At 36.2% G+C, this 20,042-nt stretch overlaps 1 protein-coding gene across 3 annotated transcripts in view; it reads left to right on the top strand.

Moving 5' to 3' along the window:
* Zcchc2 (zinc finger CCHC-type containing 2) overlaps positions 1-20,042 on the top strand; it is a 53,253-nt gene that overhangs the window by 20,818 nt on the left and 12,393 nt on the right. For 2 of the 3 annotated variants that reach the window (XR_003302192.1, XM_026404633.1), the window contains exons 5-11: positions 3,359-3,471; positions 9,913-10,007; positions 12,339-12,422; positions 14,440-14,497; positions 16,822-16,957; positions 18,463-18,527; positions 19,152-19,246. Coding sequence is in view for 2 of the 3 variants with exons in the window: in XM_026404633.1 (XP_026260418.1) it covers positions 3,359-3,471; positions 9,913-10,007; positions 12,339-12,422; positions 14,440-14,497; positions 16,822-16,957; positions 18,463-18,527; positions 19,152-19,246 (646 nt within the window). In the remaining variant the exon portion in view is untranslated. The remainder of the gene's footprint in view (positions 1-3,358; positions 3,472-9,912; positions 10,008-12,338; positions 12,423-14,439; positions 14,498-16,821; positions 16,958-18,462; positions 18,528-19,151; positions 19,247-20,042) is intronic. The other variant, XM_026404634.1, reaches the window with a different exon arrangement.

The raw sequence follows: 20,042 nt of genomic DNA, 5'->3' as shown, positions 1-20,042 counted from the left end.
TCTTATGACTGAAGTTCCAAAAAGCTTAATGAGGGAGAAGAGAGTTGTTGAAGGAATGGGCCTGTGAACGCTGGCATTCAACTGCTGAACTTAGTGTTCATCATAGCCAATAGAAAGCAAGGGTAAAGAGTGGCCATGATTCAACCAATCCTAGTCAATAAGGCAACACAAAAATGAGCTCCTGGATGGCATTCAGATTATTGAAGAGATAGGTAGAGCTTCCCCCATTCCACCTCCACATATACTTTTAAAATTTCTTCTACTTACACATCATTACCCTAGGTACATGTATGATTGCACAAATGGTGTAACTCTACTTCATGTATAACCAGAGAAGTGGAAAATGCTGCTCCATTTGTGTATAATGAGTTGAAGAGCTTTTTACTCTTATGTATAACTGATTAGAACTAATGAAAAAAAAATAGTAGGTGAAAAAATTTTTTTCTTATTTCTAACTCTCCTGACTCTTGATTAGATAAATTTATCAAACTTTAAGAGCAAGTAATTATGAGCAGCTGTATATTTGGGCTGGGAAACAACATTCTCTCATTTCCCTTATCCTGTTGTCCTTTCCATGACACAATTCCAATGCTGCAGTGTGAGTTGCAGGCCATACAGAGCTAAGGCCGAGAAGTCTTGGAATAGGGGCCCAGCACTGTCATCTGTCAAGGCTTTATTACCTGATACCAGTTTGTGTGTGGAGTTACCACCTACTTGTCCATCTCTCTGGGAGAAGTCAGTGAGGGAGCACATAGCCCACCCCAGCCTGTGGCCTGGCCGCTTTCTCTTATTGGGTTTCCTTCCCTAAGCTTCGTCTATTTTGTGTCTTGACAGGTTAAATTTTTTCAGTCAATCACACACTTTTTGTGAAAGCCATATGCTTTACAAAAAAAAAAATAAATAAAACAGCCCCAAGTATGTAATTCATTCTTCAGAATCATGAACAGTGATCCTCCTGCTTAGCTAACACTTGAGATACTAATCTTCCAAAATAGCATATACGCCTCTCAGTTACATGAAATAATCTGCAGCATTGTTATTTGTAGAAATAAATTGCCTGTTGTAAGAGAAGTATTCTAGGTATACCTTTCCCTTTTTCCTTTTTACCTTTCTTTTAACATCTTGCAAAACTTCCAGAGCAGAACCTGCCCTTTTGATGACCTGCACAAACCAACACCTTTTTAGCTTGTGTGGATGCTGTTGAGGTCAGGGCTGTTGATTCCTTTTCCCCGTGGAAATAGCCTCGTCTGTCCTCTACATCCTGGCGCCTTCTCTGGTTTTGTTTTTATTACCAGAATGTCAGCTCTGTGAGGGCAGGGATTTTTTTATCTTCCTTTACCTCTGTATCCAAGGTTGCTGAAACAGTAGCTGAGCACTGAGTAGGAATTTAAATGTCACTGACTGACTGAAAGGTGTTAGAGAATTTGAATTGTAACGAAAATTTTTTAATTTTTTTTTTTATTGTGGATGGACACAATACCTTTATTTTTTTATTTGCTTATGTGGTCCAAGGATCAAGTCAGTGCCTCACACATGCTAGGCAAGCACTCTACCACTGAGCTACAACCCCAGCCCCTGTAATGAGGTTTTATAAATGGTTGTATGTTAAGCCACAGTGTTTTTAAACATAAACTTGTATATCGAGGTACAAAAACCTTTTATTAGTCAGAGCTTGTGCTGAAGCTAACCCCGCCTCCAGAGTTGGGAGGCTGGGTAGACTAGAGCTGAGGTTGAGAAGGAAGAAAATTCAAAATAAGGTACTAAAATATAAAAGACATGATTTACAGCTGTATTTTTAGCCAGTATGCTTCCTTTAGGACTGGAAATAGGCCCTGGAAGTTGAAGATAAAAACCACTTGAACAAGCATTAGTTTGCAAAGATTGATGACTACATATCCACCACTCGGCCCAGTGAACACAGTGTCGTTGTCTTAGGGGAAATTTATGTACTGTTGCCCTCGATATTTAGAGCAGCTATCAGTGATCCAGTAATTGAAGTGGACTCTCTGGTAAAGCTGGTTTTCTTTGGCTGTGTCCATGAGTAGAAATTATATTTAAAATTAGTGATATGATGAATGCCTAGTGTCAGAAATATTTTTTAAAATGCTAATATCAAGTATAAATATTGAAATGAATAGTAAATTATTTGAAAAATGTGTCCATCCAGAATTTGTTTCTTCCATTAGTGTTCAGAGAATATGGTTTCAGTGGGGGGTGTGAATACCATTTTTCCAGGTTAATTAACCAGAGGAGCTTCATTCTGAGGGACCATCTTGATTCCAGGTTTGCTGTGCCTAAAAATTAGTAGTGCTTTATGATGCCTTTATTAAAGATCCTTTTCTCGGTTGTTAACCAGAATAATGTGTTAATGGTTCTACTCTTAATTTTAATGAAAGTGCCACTAAAATGTAAAACATTGAATTCTTCAAAGAATTGGAAAGTTAGTTTTACAAAGAACTGGTTTACTGGGGGATTTTAAAGTGTAAACCAGTTAAATAAAATGACAGAATTTGAATTTGGTTTTTAATTTTTAAAATTTGTTCTAATTAGTTATCCATGACAGGTGATGGATTTTAACACATTATATTGGATTTTAATTTAAAAATTTTCTTGGCCAAGTGATGGGGGGTGGTTCTAGCAGACTGCTGAAAGGGCATCTCCATGATATTGAGTAAAACCTCTCTAGTGCTTTTGATGAAAATAATGTTGACTTTCATCCAGCTGTCATAATTTGGTTATTTATTTGGGGCACAGTGTTGGTATTCTGATGTTGCTGAAATTAATATGTAAAACAAGCAACCCAAAAGTGGTAACTATAAAGGCAGTGATAACAACTTTTGAGAATAGTCTTCCAGGACAAAAATAATATCAGTTATGCTATGCAAAATGCTGAGTGTAACTCAGACCTCGGTGTGGGTGTTACTGCAGTGGGACATGTGTTGAGGTACATGTGGTGTATACCAGAGGCACGTTGAACATTTCCAGGTTCCTTTGCATCTCAGCAAGCCCTAAGATGTGACCAGAAAGAGTCATTCAGTGTCTTTTTCTTTCTTTTTTTTTAGTCGTTGATGGACCTTTATTTTCTTTATTTTTATGTGGTGCTGAGGATTGAATCCAGTGCCTCACACATGCTAGGCAAGCGTCTACCACTGGGCTACAACCCCAGCCCATTATTGAGTGTCTTAAGGGAAAGACCCATGCTGCTTCAGTGTTGGGTCCTGAGTCATGAAGGTTTGGAAAAAGAACTGCTTTTGGATGATTAATGAGCAGGAGTTTTTATCTCTGTTTTATACTTCTGATTTGTAACATATTGCCAGTAAATGAGAAACTTACCTTGAACATTGCTTTTTTTTCCTAGCTTCCAAAGGAATTGTCTTCAGAGACTTTTGACAAGACCATTTTAAGAGCCCTGAATCAGGGTTCCTTGAAAAGAGAGGAGAGGCGACACCCTGACCTGGAGCCCATCCTAAGGTATCAGATTACCTGACTTGATGCCTCCACTCAGCTCAGGGGGGTGCTGAGAGTCAGCTTTTAAGGGAGGTTACAGAGATTTCTCTGGAGTACTTTGTAAATCGGACATTTTAATCCTTGGGCTATTTAGGTGTAGGCTCACAGTAAAAATACCAAACTTGCTTTGCAATTGTACCCTTCATTTCTCTAATATCATAAAATGTTGCTTCTTCTAAAATTTGAAAATATTAAATAAAGCCTCTTATTTTCTCTAAATTTATTAGAAGGTGGAACTTGGGAGATGCTTTAAGTTGTCCAGTAAGAAGATTGGGCTGATAGATGAGAAGTGAAAGGAATCAAACCTTTGCTGCTGGCTGCCATTTGCTTTTCTGGAGCCCAGTACTGGTTGACGTCAGGTTTTTGCTTTCATGTGGTTGTTTGGCCATTGGAAAAGGTGGGTGTAGGTGAGGTGAGAATTAAATATGATGCCAGGAACATATAAAGCCTCTCTTAGATATACTCCCATAGCCTTCCATGTGCCATTAGAGGAAGAACTTGAAGATACAGGTGAAGGAGGTATTTGGTAGCACATAAGCACACCCATATGGCTTAGGATCAGGGTCCCTGCAAAGGTATGGGCATTTCATGGTGGAATATTGAGGGATTTTTTGCCTAATGTTTTCTGTTTTCTCTAAAGGGTTGCATAAGAAAGGATAAACTGAGGTTAAGAGATCAAATGCTCAAGAATAGAGGGGGCTTAAAACCATTTATAGGGATCTGGAGGACAACCTGATGAAAGAAAGCTAGTAAGCTGAACAAGGCATGGCATCACGGTGAATGTCAGTACTTATGTAATGGTATCAATCTACCTCTTTTGCATATTTTTAAAATCTTTCCAGCAGTTCTGGCCCAGGTATATATGGAAAGCATATGGTTGGATTTGTTCTAGATGGGTGCTTTCTTGGATGTAACAATAGAATAATAAGTCAAGGGAATTGAGGGAGAATGTTCATTTTCTAACAAATGAGAAACAGTCAGATCTCCGTTGTGCTGGGAAGCATGAGATAGGTGGGTCTGATAGAGTGGAGTACTGTGCTTGGAGAATAAGTGTCTTGGGAGTAATTGGGTAATCAAGCAGAGTCCAGTTGGGGTTAGAGAATGAGATGTCTGAGGACTGGATCTTGAGGTGGGACAGTTGTCTGTGGTGTTGGAGGATGGAGTATGCTTTGGGCAGTCATCCCCCTCATCCCTCACTGAAGACTTCTCTTTAAAAGAGAAATTCAGAAATAATGGCCAAGGAGGCAAATGCTATTTTATTGGAAACTGATAGTTATTAATAAGTAAATTAAGTCGAAGTGATGCTGGAGCCCATATGGCTTAGGGGCAGGGCTTAATTGAGACTTCTTTTGTCTGCTCTCTGAACCTAAAGCTGCCTGAGTTAGGAAGCAGACTTCCCAGGGTCGGGAGAGAACCAGGTATGTGTATCACTTAGTGTAATGGCCCTTCCCTCATGAGAAGGGGGCTGGCCCCAGAGAGTATTCTCAGGATAGGTGGGCCTGAGAAGAAAGGAACGTTTTGTCTTCCATGGAAACAGCAAAAAAAAAAAAAAAAAAAAAAAACTGGGAGGGGGAGAATATGTTCATTGTTTGACAAACTTCAGAGTGGGAGTAAACAACCAGAAAGGGGGAAATAGGAATGAACAAATAGAACAGAAAACCTAAAATTTTAAGTGGCATTTAAGCTTGAAAGGGTGCTCAAATCAGAAATGTAACAGAAAGCATGAAGTTTTTATTTAACCTGTTGAATATGCAAAGATCAGAAAGCTTGGCAGATACTCTTTGGTAATGATGAGCATAAATTGGTAAAAATTCAGGAAAGCATTGGACAATACAAAATTTAAATCTGATAACCTCTAAATAGTTATACTCCTGGTTATTTATCTCACAGCTCTATTTCCACTAATGATGAATGTTCAGAGATGGTTACTATGGTATATTTTGACTTGAAAAAACCAACAAACAAATGTTGATACAGACTTGGTTACAATAAAATAATAAAAGATGAGGGAAAGTAAAATAGTAAAGGGCATGTTTCTAGGGAAAAAGAAGAGAGTAGAAATAAGTAGAAGCATTGACTCCTGGGTCACTGTTGAGAGGGGCCTGGCAGAACAGGTGAAGCTCTCAAGGGTGCTGGAGCCCAAATGGGAGCACAAGGGCTCTCCATAGGGATTGCAAGGGAGTAGTGATGACAGCAAGAGGTAGTTTGGTGCAGAGGATTTAAATAAATATATTGAAGATAATGAGAACCAGCTTGCCTCCCCCACCCTTGGCAAAAGGAATTATATAGAAATGTAGAAAACCAGAATGAACTAAAACAAGCAAACAACAACAACAAAACAGAATGAACCCTGGAAAGTGGTTGAAATTGAAGTTACTAAATTCATGATATTTAGTATCTGTAGATACAGAAGTACAGTTGTGTGTGTATATGTGTGTGTGTGTATACCCACGTTTTCCCCAGCCTTGCCCATTGAAATTGTCTGGAAATCGCAACACTCAGTAATGATAGGCATGCTGGTGCTCCAGTCTCCACTTCTCCATACTCATTCTCCATTAAAAGAAATTTGGGTTTCTTGGAGGACAAGATGATTATAAGGGATTAGGAAAAAAAAAAATACGAGATGAGCCTGTTGTACAAAAAGCAAAGAAGTGCTCAAAGAATGATATGGATTTGTCAAAAGAACGCAGAACCAGCTTGAAAGACTTAACAGTGGTCAGGGCAAAGAGAACATCACAACAAATAACAATAGTAACATTGAATAAAATAGGAAACTGAATTTCTGTTGAAATAAATAATAAATGAATCAGTTGAACATTTCACAAGTAAGATATTGACATTATCAAAGTCCTCTCATACTGCTTTCCCACAAAATAATGCTCATTAATTATAAAGAGAGAAAGAATAACTTTATATAGAGTGAAGTAGCCTGACAGACTACTTCAATCAAATAAATTTAATCAGTTGTGTGTCAATCAAAATTGTCTGCCATATGATCAGCTGCAGCAAAAGAGCAGCCTCACTTCCATGATCGTCATGCATGAATCTGACCAGATACACCTATATTAAGAATGCTCCACAGAACACCCGGCCTGTTCCTCCCAGCCAGAAGAGCCTCAGGAAAGACTGAGGACAGGAGAGGGGCGTGACAGCTGGATGTAGCACAGGAATCTGAACTTAGTCTTTGAGATAAAAAGGACACTTAGGAGTCAGTTTGCAAGACTTTCATCAGGATTTGAGGATTAGAAGGTAATAATTGATTAGTGTTAATTTCCCAGTATTGATTATGGAAGAACGTAGGAAATGCTAAATGCTTGCTGATACCATCCCAGGAGTTGAGGCAACAGATAAACTATTTATGGTCCAGTTTTAAAAAATATATATTATCTTTGCACTGTGTTTCTAACTTTTCTGTAAGTTTGAGATTTTCAGAAGAAAAAAAGTAATTATTTCCACACAGAACCACTTGTAGAAATTCGACTTTCTACCAGGACTACATTTAAAGGAGTCATCTCAGCAGTAATTCTATTTCGTCTGTTTTCATTAATTCTCTTGGGACATGGTAACACATCATGAGTACATGTAAAAGATCTCATCTTTAATTCTGCGTAATCTGCTTTTAACTGAACCTTATTTAAATCAGTGTATTATGGTCATTTTAGTTGTTTCATAAATCTTTAAATTACTAGAAATAATATTTCAATATCTAGGGATATGTTTAACATGTTTGGATACATTTATCTGTAAGAAAAATTTGCAGAATTATAATTGTCCAAAAGTTATACATATTTTAATATGTAGTATTTCTGTTACTTCTAAAGAGGTAATAGTATTTTGTACCCTCAGAAGGAAGCCTTGTATCTGTTTCCTACTTCAACAAACAAAACATTCACAATTTCTTCTCTTTGACAGTCTCAAAAAAAAAAAAAGACATTCTGATTTTAATCTGTATTTTAGTGACCAATCACATTCTCCTGTCAATAGCTTTTACAGTCCTTTTCACTTTTTTATTAGCCTTATAAGTGTTCCCTTTTAAAGGCAGAAGCTCTGTTCTTATTTCTTTTTGTGTGTTTTTTGGTATTGGCAGTTGAACCCAGGGCCTTGTTCATCATAGGCTTGCAGTCTGCCATTGAGCTACTTCCAGCCCTATCTTTATTTTTAACCATTCAGATATTTTAAAAGTTTATAAAGACATTTATCAGTCTTTGATGTTTCAAAATTTTGTTTCGTAAGAAAAACTTTTCAAAGATTACATTTTAAAAAATTTTTTAGTTGTAGATGGACACAATATCTTTATTTTTATTCATTTTATTTTTATGTGGTGCTGGGGACTGAACCCAGGGCCTCATGCTTGCAAAGCAAGCACTCTACCACTGAGCCATAACCCTAGCCCCTCAAAGATTACATTTTTAATGTGTGGTTTCTTCTGATAATTTCACCTTTTAAAAAAAAAAAAATCTTAGATTCACTTATAGTTAATTTTGGTGTAAGATGCATGGAAGGGGCTGGGAGCAGTGGCACATACCTGTAATCCTAGCAGCTCAGGAGGCTGAGACAGGAGGATCGCAAGTTCAAAGCCAGCCTCAGCAACTTAGTGAGGCCTTAAGGAACTCAGTGAGACCCTGTCTCTAAATAAAATACAAAAAAGGGTTGGGATATAGCTTAATGGTTAAGTGTCCTGAGTCTAATGCCAATTCCAAAAAAAAAAAAAAAATGCATGGAAGGGATATATATCTTCTCCTAAATGGATAGTCTGAGGTCTTCACAGCTAAGATGTTAAGAAGCTTCATTCTCAGTTTGTGAATTTTATATTAGTATATCATCATTCATCCCTTAACAATTCATGTAGCAGTTATGGGCTGGGGACGTAGCTCAGTTGGTAGAATATTTGCCTCATATGTACAAGGCCCTGGGTTCAATCCCCAGCACCACAAAAAAGAAAAAGAAAAGTAACAGTTATAATGGAGGTGAGGAGAAAATAAATAAAAATGATAAATAGGAAATGAATTTATAAGTATAATAGAGATTGATTTGGTTGGTATAGGACATACTGTGTTTAAGTCTCAGCTAAGCTGTGAATTAGATGAATGGAAATATGGCATTAAAATGTACATTTGGGGTTGAATGGTTTCTGTCATGTCAACAAGTAATCTTATTTTTCTTATTCATGTCATTTTGAGTTGTTTCTGGCTACTTTGATTTTAAATTCAGGTGTAATTGCCACCTGTAGCTATGCATTAATGAGCGCTGGCTTTAGTCTGCAATAATTTCAGCTCCAGGGCTTTACCCATGTGATTTAAATACATATACCTCAGTGTTCCTTTGGTGAATATGTACTCAGTATTTGGAGACACACCTGGGTTGTCCCTTGGGCTCAGGCCTTGAATTAAGATGTGTCTGTGCGTTTTGACCAGTTGTAGCTAGGTGTGGTTCCACCACTGCTTCTGTGTGTGGATCCCAGGCTTAGGCAGTACATTCAGAACTAGAAAGTAGAACTAGAGTTCAGATAACTCCTTACTTCAGATCTTGGTTATTTTCCCCTTTCTTCATTTCCCTTTGTGTCTTCCCATTGAATGTTTATTTCCACATTGGAGTTACCAAAAAGCATTTTTGCCTAAATATTCAAGGCAACTTTGACTTATAAAGGTCATCTGTTGTGGTGGTATTTAATGATTTAATGACTAAAGTAAATGATAGGTCAGAAATCTTGGGAGAAATTAAGAATTAAAATTTTTAATAAGCATTAAAAGTATACAGCAGTAACTGAGGGGTATTTGTATTTTGAGTACCTATGCAGTTGATAGTGTTACTTATAACCCTAAGGAATTTGAAGCTGAATAGCTAATTCAGTTTATTTATACAGCATTGAAATAGGATTCAGATCCAGTTGAACTCTCCATGAGACTATGAAGAAATGTAATGATAAAGACATTTCAGTTCTGGGCTGTGGTTGTGGTTCAGAGGTAGAGCATTCGCCTAGCATGCATGAGGCACTGGTTCGATCCTCAGCACCACATAAAAATAAAATGAAGATATTGTGTCCACCTAAAACTAAAGTAAATAAATAAATATTTTTTTAAAAAAAAGACATTGCAGTTCTTTTTCTGGGCAAAAAGGCAGGCTATTGGACCATTTGGGCAAAAGGCTAAAGTGGCACTTTTTTTTCCCCCCCAGAATTGAAACTTTACCGTTAAAAGTGAACCTGTTTAGTAGATCCTTGCAAATTAGTTCTGTTCAATTTTATTTACTCTTTTCCATAGTAAATATATTAGAAAATATTACTTCATGGGGGGAAAAACGCTTTCTGTTCCTTAATGAAACAGCCACTTAAGTCTTCTTTATAGGAAACAGACTCTTTTATGTACATACCTGAAATTAACAAATCTCTTTTCTCTTTATATGCAGGCAGCTATTTTCAACTTCATCACAAGCTTTTCTACAGAATCAAAAAGTACACAGCTTTTTTCGGTCCATATCGTCAGACTCTCTGCACAGTCTCAGTAAGCATCGTCCATTCCTCTGGAAATTTGAAGGGTTTTATTGGTTTGGTTTTCATGCTTTACCATGTCATTTTATAGTTAAATTTGAGGAATGGTAACATACAAATAAGAAATGTTTGTCATTTCTAATGAATTTTACACTGCACTTTTAAAGAGCGTAGTATAAAAAACTAATACAACAAAACAGACTGGTTACCAGGCATAGTCTAATAATCTCTAAGACTATGGCACATGCCCAGTCTTCAGGTCTTTGCCAGACCTGGCTTACACCTTGGAGAGATGTGGAGGTGCACTGTAGGGTGTGTTGGCTCTCCAGATGCTGTGACCTTCAGAGCCTCGTAGCTTCTTTGTCTCACTTCCTCTTCATGTTCAGCCGTTTAAAGGCCAGCCATTCCATTATTTTCAGCTAGGTCTTGTTTCATGCAGTCTTTTTATCTGTAAAGCCCAGCTCTTGACCCACATTCATCTTCTCACTCTCCTCTATGCTAGGGCTATCACAGGGGTAAAGTCGATTGTTAATCCCCTCTTAAAAACGTTAAACATGGGATGTGAAATGCAAGCCCCATCTGAACTTCTTGAGCCTGCCTTGGGTCTGTCAGGCTCTAGCTCCATGAAGTCTCAGCACTGTCCAGCATGCCTGCCACTCTTGCCGGGTTCTCTGCTCATTTGTACTCTTGTTTGCATCCATCACCGTCTATTAAAATCACACCTGTGTTGGGCCCAGCTGCACTTCTTCCAGAAAGCTTTTCTGTTTTTTTCTTGTGTTTCTCTGTTTGGTTTTGCCCTCATGTTTCAGCATTCATCACAGTCTACTTTGTGTTCTTTGTATACATCTTCCTCAGCCTTCCTTTTAAATGAATATTTTGCCGAGAACACTGATATGTACTTTAAAGAATTTCTGCTAAATCTAGGCAGCCACTATATCAAGGAACATTTTTTCTTTAAATCTTTCCTTCTCCTCTCAACAATTATATTTTCCAGTACCTCTAAAGGTGAAAGAAAATTCACATTTCCTCAGTTTGAGGTGGGTGAAAAATATGATTGGATGTTATAACATCTGGATAAATTTTAAAATTTCATTTATTATTTTGAGTGTGTGTGTTTACGCATGCATGTGCTTTAAATACTTTGAGCATAATTAGCAGTTAGATTTAAAATATGACCCTTTTTTGACCAGTTGCCTCAGACAAGATGCACAACTCCATGTTGAATTTATGTGTGAATAGTGGCAATGGCTTTTGTTAAAGTTCTGGTCATTCTAGAGCTAAGTAGATTTAACAATCAGTGTTTTCTCCCTGAGCCAGGTATAAGTATTTTTTTAATAAATATCCATCAGTAGCATCTGTTTAGTCCTAAAAAGGCATTAGAACACACAGTTAAACTTTTATAGTTCAGATTAACAGGATGCTCAGGGGAGCTTACCCAAGTGAGCAGGGAGGAAGATGGGTGTAAATAAGGAAAAGCTTATCTTGAGGGCCTCGCAGTGTTTGAATTACATAAACAATGCAGATGAGGTTGGCAGATTTTGTTTTAAGGTTATATTAAAATACTGTTGAAAGTACACAATTTGAGATTGTAGGAATCCTTGTCATAGTGTTTGTACATGTCTGTGTTGTTTCATGTCACACTGCTGAACATGTTGTTGTCAACATTCACTTGCACAGTTTTAATTGATAGCTCTACCATTTTGCCTCCCACCCTGCCTCGTACCAAAGAGTAACACTCTATAATCCTGACAACTAACTCTGAGAAAGCTAGATGACTTAAAATGTTGAACTCTGGTTTGGTTTTCATGCTTTACCATGTCATTTTATAGTTAAATTTTTATAGTTAGCAGTTCAAATGTGTTCTTTGGGTCAGTGCTCATCTACCATTGTTTGTCACTGCTCTGTGATAGAACAGAAGTTCAGAGTAGACATTGAGTTTTATAGCAGTTCTTTAGTGCCATGGCATTATCATTGTTTTATAAAATTAACTGTACAACAGTGGATATTTTAAAAAATAAAAACACAAATATTTGAGAGGCGCCCCTTTGGTCCAGTTGCTCATTTTGCACAGGAGCACACAGTAGCTAATACATATGGTGTGTTTTACTCAGATCCTGTGGTGCTTGAGGAGACAGCTAGTTTCACAACTCCTCTCATAGGTCTGGTGCTTTGTGTTGTGTCCACTTGATTTCTTAGGAGTTCTAACTAGTAGAAATGTTCTCTTCATTGCTAATACTCCACTCACCTCCTCCTTGGGGCAGGGGAAATAATCATTCTATTTGTCATCTTTATCTGGCTATTACAATTTCGTGAAGAGTTAATAGTATTGAATTACTTCCTGCAGATAATTTACAATCCTCTCTGAAGACCTCTAAGATACTAGAACATTTAAAAGAAGACAGCTCAGAAGCTTCAAGTCAAGAAGAAGGTAAATGTAGATTCACTAGAATAAGTGATTCTGCCTGGTGTTGAATCAGGGTAGACCCAATTAAGAATCCTACATCCAGACATTCTGGGAATTGGGATGTGACAGAGGTGATGTTACAAATAAGTAGGTAAAGAATAGAGTGTTCACTGAAATGATGTACACACAATTGACTTCCAACAAGTCATATGACATACATATATATACATACATACATACAAATATATGTAATGAGATCCCTACTTACATCATGTGTATTCGGGTGAGTTACAACTTGATTTTCTAAAACTTAAACTTTTTAATGTTAATCTAAATAGACAGGCTTTCTTGAACAAGGTAGAACATGACCATGCATTTGACCAATTAAATAAAAGCTTACAAATGACCAGAGAAACCATACAATTAGAAAATAATCCACAGATGACGAGATACTATTAGTAGGATATTTAAAGATAAAAGACTGTGCAGATTATACAATGATCCTTCTAAAAAATTTTGAGAAAATTATCCCAACAGATATATGAGCAAAAGATATAAATAGGCAATTCATAGGAGACTTGAACAGCCATTAAACAGTGTGCAGCCTCACTAGTGGTAGAGAAAATGCAAATGAAAACAGTGATATATCATCTCACACTCACCAAATTGTCAAAACACTTTCAAATCTGACACTATTAAGCATATTAAGCAGTGGGAACCTTGTACTACTGATGGGGATGTAAATGGGTACAGGTGTTCTGGACAGAAATTTGGCACAATGTAGTGAAGTTGGAGCTAATTTTATGCTGTTGTCCTATGATTGTAAAATTTGTTGTACAAGTGTTCAAGGAGATGTAGACAGTGATATTCGTGGCACCTTTGTAAGAGCAAATATCAGGAAATTGCCTTAATGTTTCAAATATTAATGAACTTATAAATTGTGATAGGTCTATTCTGGGTTGCAGTTAAAAGGATATTTCTAGTATATTCAAACATGCAGCACCACTTTCACTAGAGTATTCCAACAAATTAGGTACTAGTTAACTTCTATAGAGGGAGGGAGGTGAATGGTCATATCCTGTCTGATTTTTTTTTTTAATTTTAAAAAAAAATTGGGATGTGACAGATGTGATGTTACAAATAAGTAGGTAAAGAATAGAGGCAGAAGTCTCGGATGTGGTTGTACACAGGTATTTATTATATTAATAGATTTTTTTTTAAAGAGAGAGAGAATTTTTAATATTTATTTTTTAGTTTTTTTCGGCGGACACAACATCTTTGTTTGTATGTGGTGCTGAGGATCAAACCTGGACCGCACGCATGCCAGGCGGGTGTGCTACCGCTTGAGCCACATCCCCAGCCCCATGTTAATAGATTTAAAAATATATATATATATGAAACACAGCTAGGTGCATTAGCACACACATGTAAACCCAGTTACTTGGGAGGCTGAGGCAGGAGGATCACAAGTTCAAGGACACCTTGTCGAGATGTGTGTGTGTGTGGACATACTTTTTGAAACAATTCATTTTTTATTGGTTAAACAAGAGTTTTATGTGAAATTGTTGTAGTTAAAGTAGCATGTCCGTATTAGACATGTAGTTTTGGATAAGATTGATGTACTGTTAGGTAAAACACATTTGAGAGAATATTTAAGATAATTCAGTAACTTATTATGTCTTTTGTGTTGGGGGGTAAAGGATATTGAGGAGTGAACCCAGGGGTACATTACCATTGAGCAAACTTTTTTTTTAAAGTTTGAGACAGGTTCTCACTAAGTTGGCAAGCATGACCTCGAACTTGGGATCTTCCTGCCTCAGCCTCCCAAGTCACTGGGATTACAGGCATGCCCCACCAAGCCTGGCTCACTTATTATGTTTTTGAAAAATTGCTTCTTTAAGATATTTTCTTTATTGGGAAATGCTTAGAAGTGCTGTATCCCATCTGTCAACAGTGTTTCGATAGCATAAATTAATAGCATTATCCTTTTGGATATTTGCTGCAGCATTAGTATAATAAATTAATTTTTCTTCTACTCTAGATGTGTTGCAGCACACCATAATCCACAAGAAACATACCGGGAAAAGTCCCATTGTGAAGTAGGTATCTAATTTCTAAATACATATACTTTTGTATACTTTTAAATTGGTGTAACAATTAATAAGATTATGGATGTATTTGGCTATAATTCTGCCATGTTGCTGTTTGCTTTTTATTTGGCCCACCTATTCTGTGTTTCCTTTTGTCTCCTTTCTTGCCATCTTTTTTTTTTTTTTTACAGGATTCATAATTTTTTTATACGTTTATTTTCTTCATTGATTTTTATGTGGTGCTGAGGATTCAACCAAGGGCCTCGCACGGGCTAGACGAGCACTGTACCACTGAGTCACAACCCCAGCCCCTGTTTTTGTTTTCATTTAAATTGTTTTTCTCTTTAATTAGTCTTTATAGGTATATGTTGTGTCTGTATTCTAGTTATGCTAGAGAATTTATTATACATCTTGACTTATTAATGTCTGGTGTAAATTGTGCTGGTATCATTTCCCCAACAATTTGAGGACCTTAGATCACTCTAACCCCTTTTCTTTTCCTGAGTTGTAAATCATAGTTGTCATGCATTTTAATTATCTTTATTGTTTGAAGCCCCATGAAATCTTTTTCCAGTATTCATTTAGATTTTACCATTCCTTTTCTCTTTATTCCTTCCTTTGTTTCTGAGCACCCACCTGTGACCATTTTCCTTCCAACTGAAGAACATTGAGTATTTCCTACAATTACATCTGCTAGTGATGCGTGCAGTTAGTTTTTATCAGGGGATGGGGTATAATTTGCCTTCATTTTTAAAAGATATTTTTGTTGTCTATGAATTTCTGGGTTGGCAGTTATTTTCTGTTTGCTTTTTGAAACTATTATTTCATTGTCTTCTGGGCAGATACCTTTGGTCTCTCTGTTATCTTCTCTTCCCATCTCTGATTTCTCTTGCAGATCACATAAAATCACTTAAGAGATTTCCAACTTATATTCCGTTAGTTAAGTACTCTTTCCTTCAGCCATGTTCCACAGACTTTATACTTCTCACTCAGGGCCTTTGCTGATTCTATACTCTTGCTTCCTATTTTTTTTTTTTAATTGTAGTTGGACACAAAACTTTTATTTTATTTATTTATTTTTATGTGGTGCTGAGGTACAGTGCCTTGTACATGCTAGATAAGCACTCTACCACCAAACCACAACCTCAGCCCCTTGCTTTCTGTTCTTTAGTAGGTAATTTTAGAAGTTCCCAGTAGCATTGAGCCCCTTTTGCTTATAGTGGCAACCTCATTGGGGTCTTTTGCTATTTCCCTCTTCCTGCTCCCTTGCCTCCTGCTCTCTGGGACCACCTCTCAAATAAATTATGTCATTCTAGACTTTGTTTTTGAGGGGAATTCAAATTCATGTGGCCTTCAGTGATCAGTTAATCTTATTGTTGCTCTTTTGAAGGTAATATGCTTTTTCCGCTGGTTGCTTTGCTTTTAAGTTTTTCTCATTGTCTGGTTTTTATCAATTTTCCTATGATATGTAGCTTTCTTTGTATTAATCCTTCTTGAATCAGTTGCTATAGATCTTGATTTTTGAGAACTCCTAGCTCTTACCTCTTAAAATTGGTTTTGTGCTGTTCTTTTGCTCCATCTTTTAAGACGTATCCCAAGTCCTTATATATTAGACTTTCTACTATGTCCCACGTCGTCTTTTTAACTTATACTTGTTGTGCATATTGTTTCCCTCTCTGTACTTCAATATATTAACTGCAGACAATTTATTCTTAACTGATTTTCTTCATCTGATGGCCATCCATTGAGTTCATTATATCAGTTTATTTTATGGTTCTAGAATTTAAATTTGGTTCTTTATATTTTCTGGTACTCTTCCAAATCCTCAACCTTGTTCTATTCATTGACCATGTGATACAGACTGAAAGTTCATATCCAGTAATTGCATCTTTTGGATTCTCTTTGAGCCCAATTCTATTGTATATTTCTTTGGTTTTCAGTCATTTTTTTCCTGTCCCTTCTTATGTTGGTTATACACAATACTTAGATCAGTGATTTTCTCCAGATACAGAATTTTGTATTCTCTCTGTTCTCAGCCTTCAGGAGTGCAAGATAACCTCTTTGTAGGATTTCTCAAGGCAGAGCACACATTTATTACTATTATTTTTAGAGACAGACATTAGTAATAAATTAGATATGTACCTATTTATTTCTTATAGTATACTTTTTTCCCTTGAACTTATCACTGTGTATTCAAAAAAATTAAAACTAATAGGCTAAAGAAAGAGTTACTATAGCTTCTTCATTGAAACGGTATAGCAGGTTAAATTATTGAGGATAAATTTCATAAACTTTTCACAAGGTTATGCTTTCATAAACTTTTCTTTTGATAGCAGTATTGGTACAAGCTGTTCTCCGTTGGATGGACTTACCATGCAATATTCTGAACAGAATGGAATTGTGGATTGGAGGAAGCAAAGCTGCACCACCATTCAGCACCCAGAGCACTGTGTAACCTTAGCTGAGCAGGTACGTAGGGGTTTTGTTTTGGTGCCATATAAAGTATTATTACTCTTTTTCTGTTTTGTAAGCATTTAGGCAGAAAGTATTCTGGTAGGAAGAAATTAAGGAGGATTTCATTGTTATAGACTTAATGTTTTTATATATGATCTAAGTTCTTAGACTTGAGAAAGTATATTTTAGATAACTTTTATTACATAAAATTAATGCACTTTAATATGACAACCAAAGTGTTTATTCTAACTAGAGGTGCATTAACTTGTTATATCAAATTTTTTTTGCTCTTTTAAGTAATTATTCACATTTCAGTTACTCTCTTGCTATGGGTGATGTGAATTTTCAAACTGAACTTTCTCATGAGTAGTTGGGCCAGTTTACTGGCACTCAAGAGTGTAATTAGGGAACATTTGCTTTCTTAAATGGTTGTGATCAGAGAGCAGAGTGCCCTCAAGTATGTTCAGACCACCACAGATTTGGAGGGAAGTATACATGTGTAAATATGGAACAATCCTGTTCTATCTATAAAATTGATTCATTAGCCTGATTCTATTTTCTGGCCATACTCAGATCCAGATATTAACTCTTCATGGAATGTGTTCTTATGAACTAAGGCACATTTTGAGAAGTTATAAGTTATATCAGTTATGCTTATAAAATAACCTCTTTTCAAAGCCCATCTTATTGTACTTTCCCATCCCCTCTGTCCCAATGTCTCTGTGTTCTCTTGGAGTTGACCAAATTGTGGTTATTAGTTTTATTAAACTAAACTTCAGGAGAATGCTAATAAATCTATAGCAAATACCAATCACTTGATTATATTTTATTTTGTACAGTAGTCCCTCCTTATTCACAGGGGATACACTCCAAGACCTCCAGTGAATGTCTAAAATTGTGAATAGTATCAGACACTATATAGGCTGTTTTTCTCATATACAGTACATAGCCATGATAAAGTTTAATTTATAAGTTGAGCACATTAACAACAGTAATAATAAAATAATTACAACACCATGTCATAACAGATGTTATATTAATGTGGTCAGTCTCTCAACTGCTATGGACTGAGTAGTGAATACAGCAAAGATAGGCTGAACAAAGGGATGATCATTTGTGTCCTGGAAGGGATGGAGTGGGACAGCATGAGATTTCACCATGCTTCTCAAAATATTAACTTAGGAAATGTTTGTTTCTAGAATTTTCCATTAATATTTTTGGACCATGATTGATCACAGAAAATGTAACTACAGATGAGGAGGGACTATTATAATCAGAAGAAAAGAATAGAGATCCATTATAAAAGAAAAAAATAGATATTTTCTCATGATTAATATGAAGTATTTATAACAATATGTCAATCTTAGTAGTTCTGATAGGTAACTTCAAAAATAGGTTGGAAATCAAAATTTGTTAGCGTGTACAACTATGCAGACATACCATTTTAATGAATGATATCCCAGTAAAAGGAAGTCTACATCAGTATTGTTTAGCTTTGTCTGCCTTTTTTTTTCTACTAGCATTCTGCTGAAAAACGGAGTTTATCTTCAATAAATAAGAAGAAAGGAAAGCCACAAATAGAAAAGTAGGTTCAATTTAATGTTCCCATGAATAGAATTGATATGAAAAGGTAGTAGCGTTTGATTATGAGCATATTTAGTTTATATGGTCTACATAGTATTTTTTTTCTGTTAGGTTTCTATTCATATTTTAAGTTCTGGGCTCAATTTTTTTTGGTTGAAAATATCAGCATATGTAGGTGATAGAAGTAAATCTGTTGTCAAATATAGAAGTAAATCTGTTGTCAAATACTATGTCGATTTGTACTCATGGTGGCCAGCTACTTGGGAGGCTGAAGCAGGAAGATCATAAGTTCCAGACCTGCCTGGGCAACTTAGCAAGATCCTGTCTCAAAGTTAAAAAAAAAAAAATTAAAAGGTCTGGGAGTACATCTCAGAGGTAGAGCCCTTGCTTAACCATGTGTCAGACCCTGGGTTTGATCCCTAGTATCGGGGAAAAAAATACTATGTAGAGTTTAGAGGGGCAGAACTCTCAGAACTAATGATGCATTTTTACTTGTAGTTGGATTTTTTTTTCTTTCTAAAATTTCTTTCAATTACAAGTCTTGGGAAATTTCAGGAATATTGTACTTAATATATTTAGTAGAGAACCTTATAAAAAATGGTAGTAATTTGTACATTTGGCTTAGGGAGAAAATTAAGAAAACGGACAACAGACTGAATTCTAGAATAAATGGTATTAGACTCTCCACTCCTCAGCATACCCATGGTGGTACTGTGAAAGGTAAGAAAAGTTTTTTCTTTCAAATACTCATCTAAATATTTTCAACTTGATACTTACAATATTAGTTGGTCTTAAGCTGCTGTGTCAGATCCTAATATTATAATTTACCATGCATTGATGTGTATAGCAATTTCCAAATTAAAGTGTTCTGAAATTATTGGGATTAATTTAGGGACTATAAACCAGCTATGGAGGTAAACATTTCTTGCCATCCTTATTAGGACTTACCATTTACTCTTCTTCTGATGGTAGCAGTCACCCAGCCTGTTTCTTCCTCAGGCCAGTTCTACACCAGAGCAGACAGAGGGCCCACCATCATGGAGGATCTTTTCTACAGCTTTGCAAGCCATCCTCAACAAAGTCTGGGCATGTTCCTATCTAAGTCTATTTTTAGAATATTTTTGACCTTTTTTTCCATGATTTAGTAACTGCCTTTATGGGACTTTTGAGGAATTCTCAACCTCAGATTTTTTTTTTAAGCTAGATTTGTTGTGGTTTTCACTTATTTTATAGTCTTTCTATGTTTAGATTCGAGGTTCATTTTACTGAGAAGTCCCCTTCTGTTAATTCATTGATTAGTTTTATGTGTTTTCCTTATCCTTACTGTTAATGATAATAGTAAAGATTAAAAAAGAGTAAAAGCCCACAGATCACTAGAAGAATGTATTGTCCATGTGTGCACTTAACATATTTACTGACTGAACCTACAAATAAGAATTTTTGTTTTAAAATTTATTTTAATTATAACACAATTCAGATGTGATGCAGCATAAATAACAAGAGTGTATTCCTAAGT

The sequence above is a fragment of the Urocitellus parryii genome, chromosome 13, assembly GCF_045843805.1.
Source record: "Urocitellus parryii isolate mUroPar1 chromosome 13, mUroPar1.hap1, whole genome shotgun sequence".
NCBI classification, from domain to species: Eukaryota; Metazoa; Chordata; class Mammalia; order Rodentia; family Sciuridae; genus Urocitellus; species Urocitellus parryii.
Note: the sequence above shows the minus strand (reverse complement) of the source record. Positions and strands in the feature narration are given on the sequence as shown.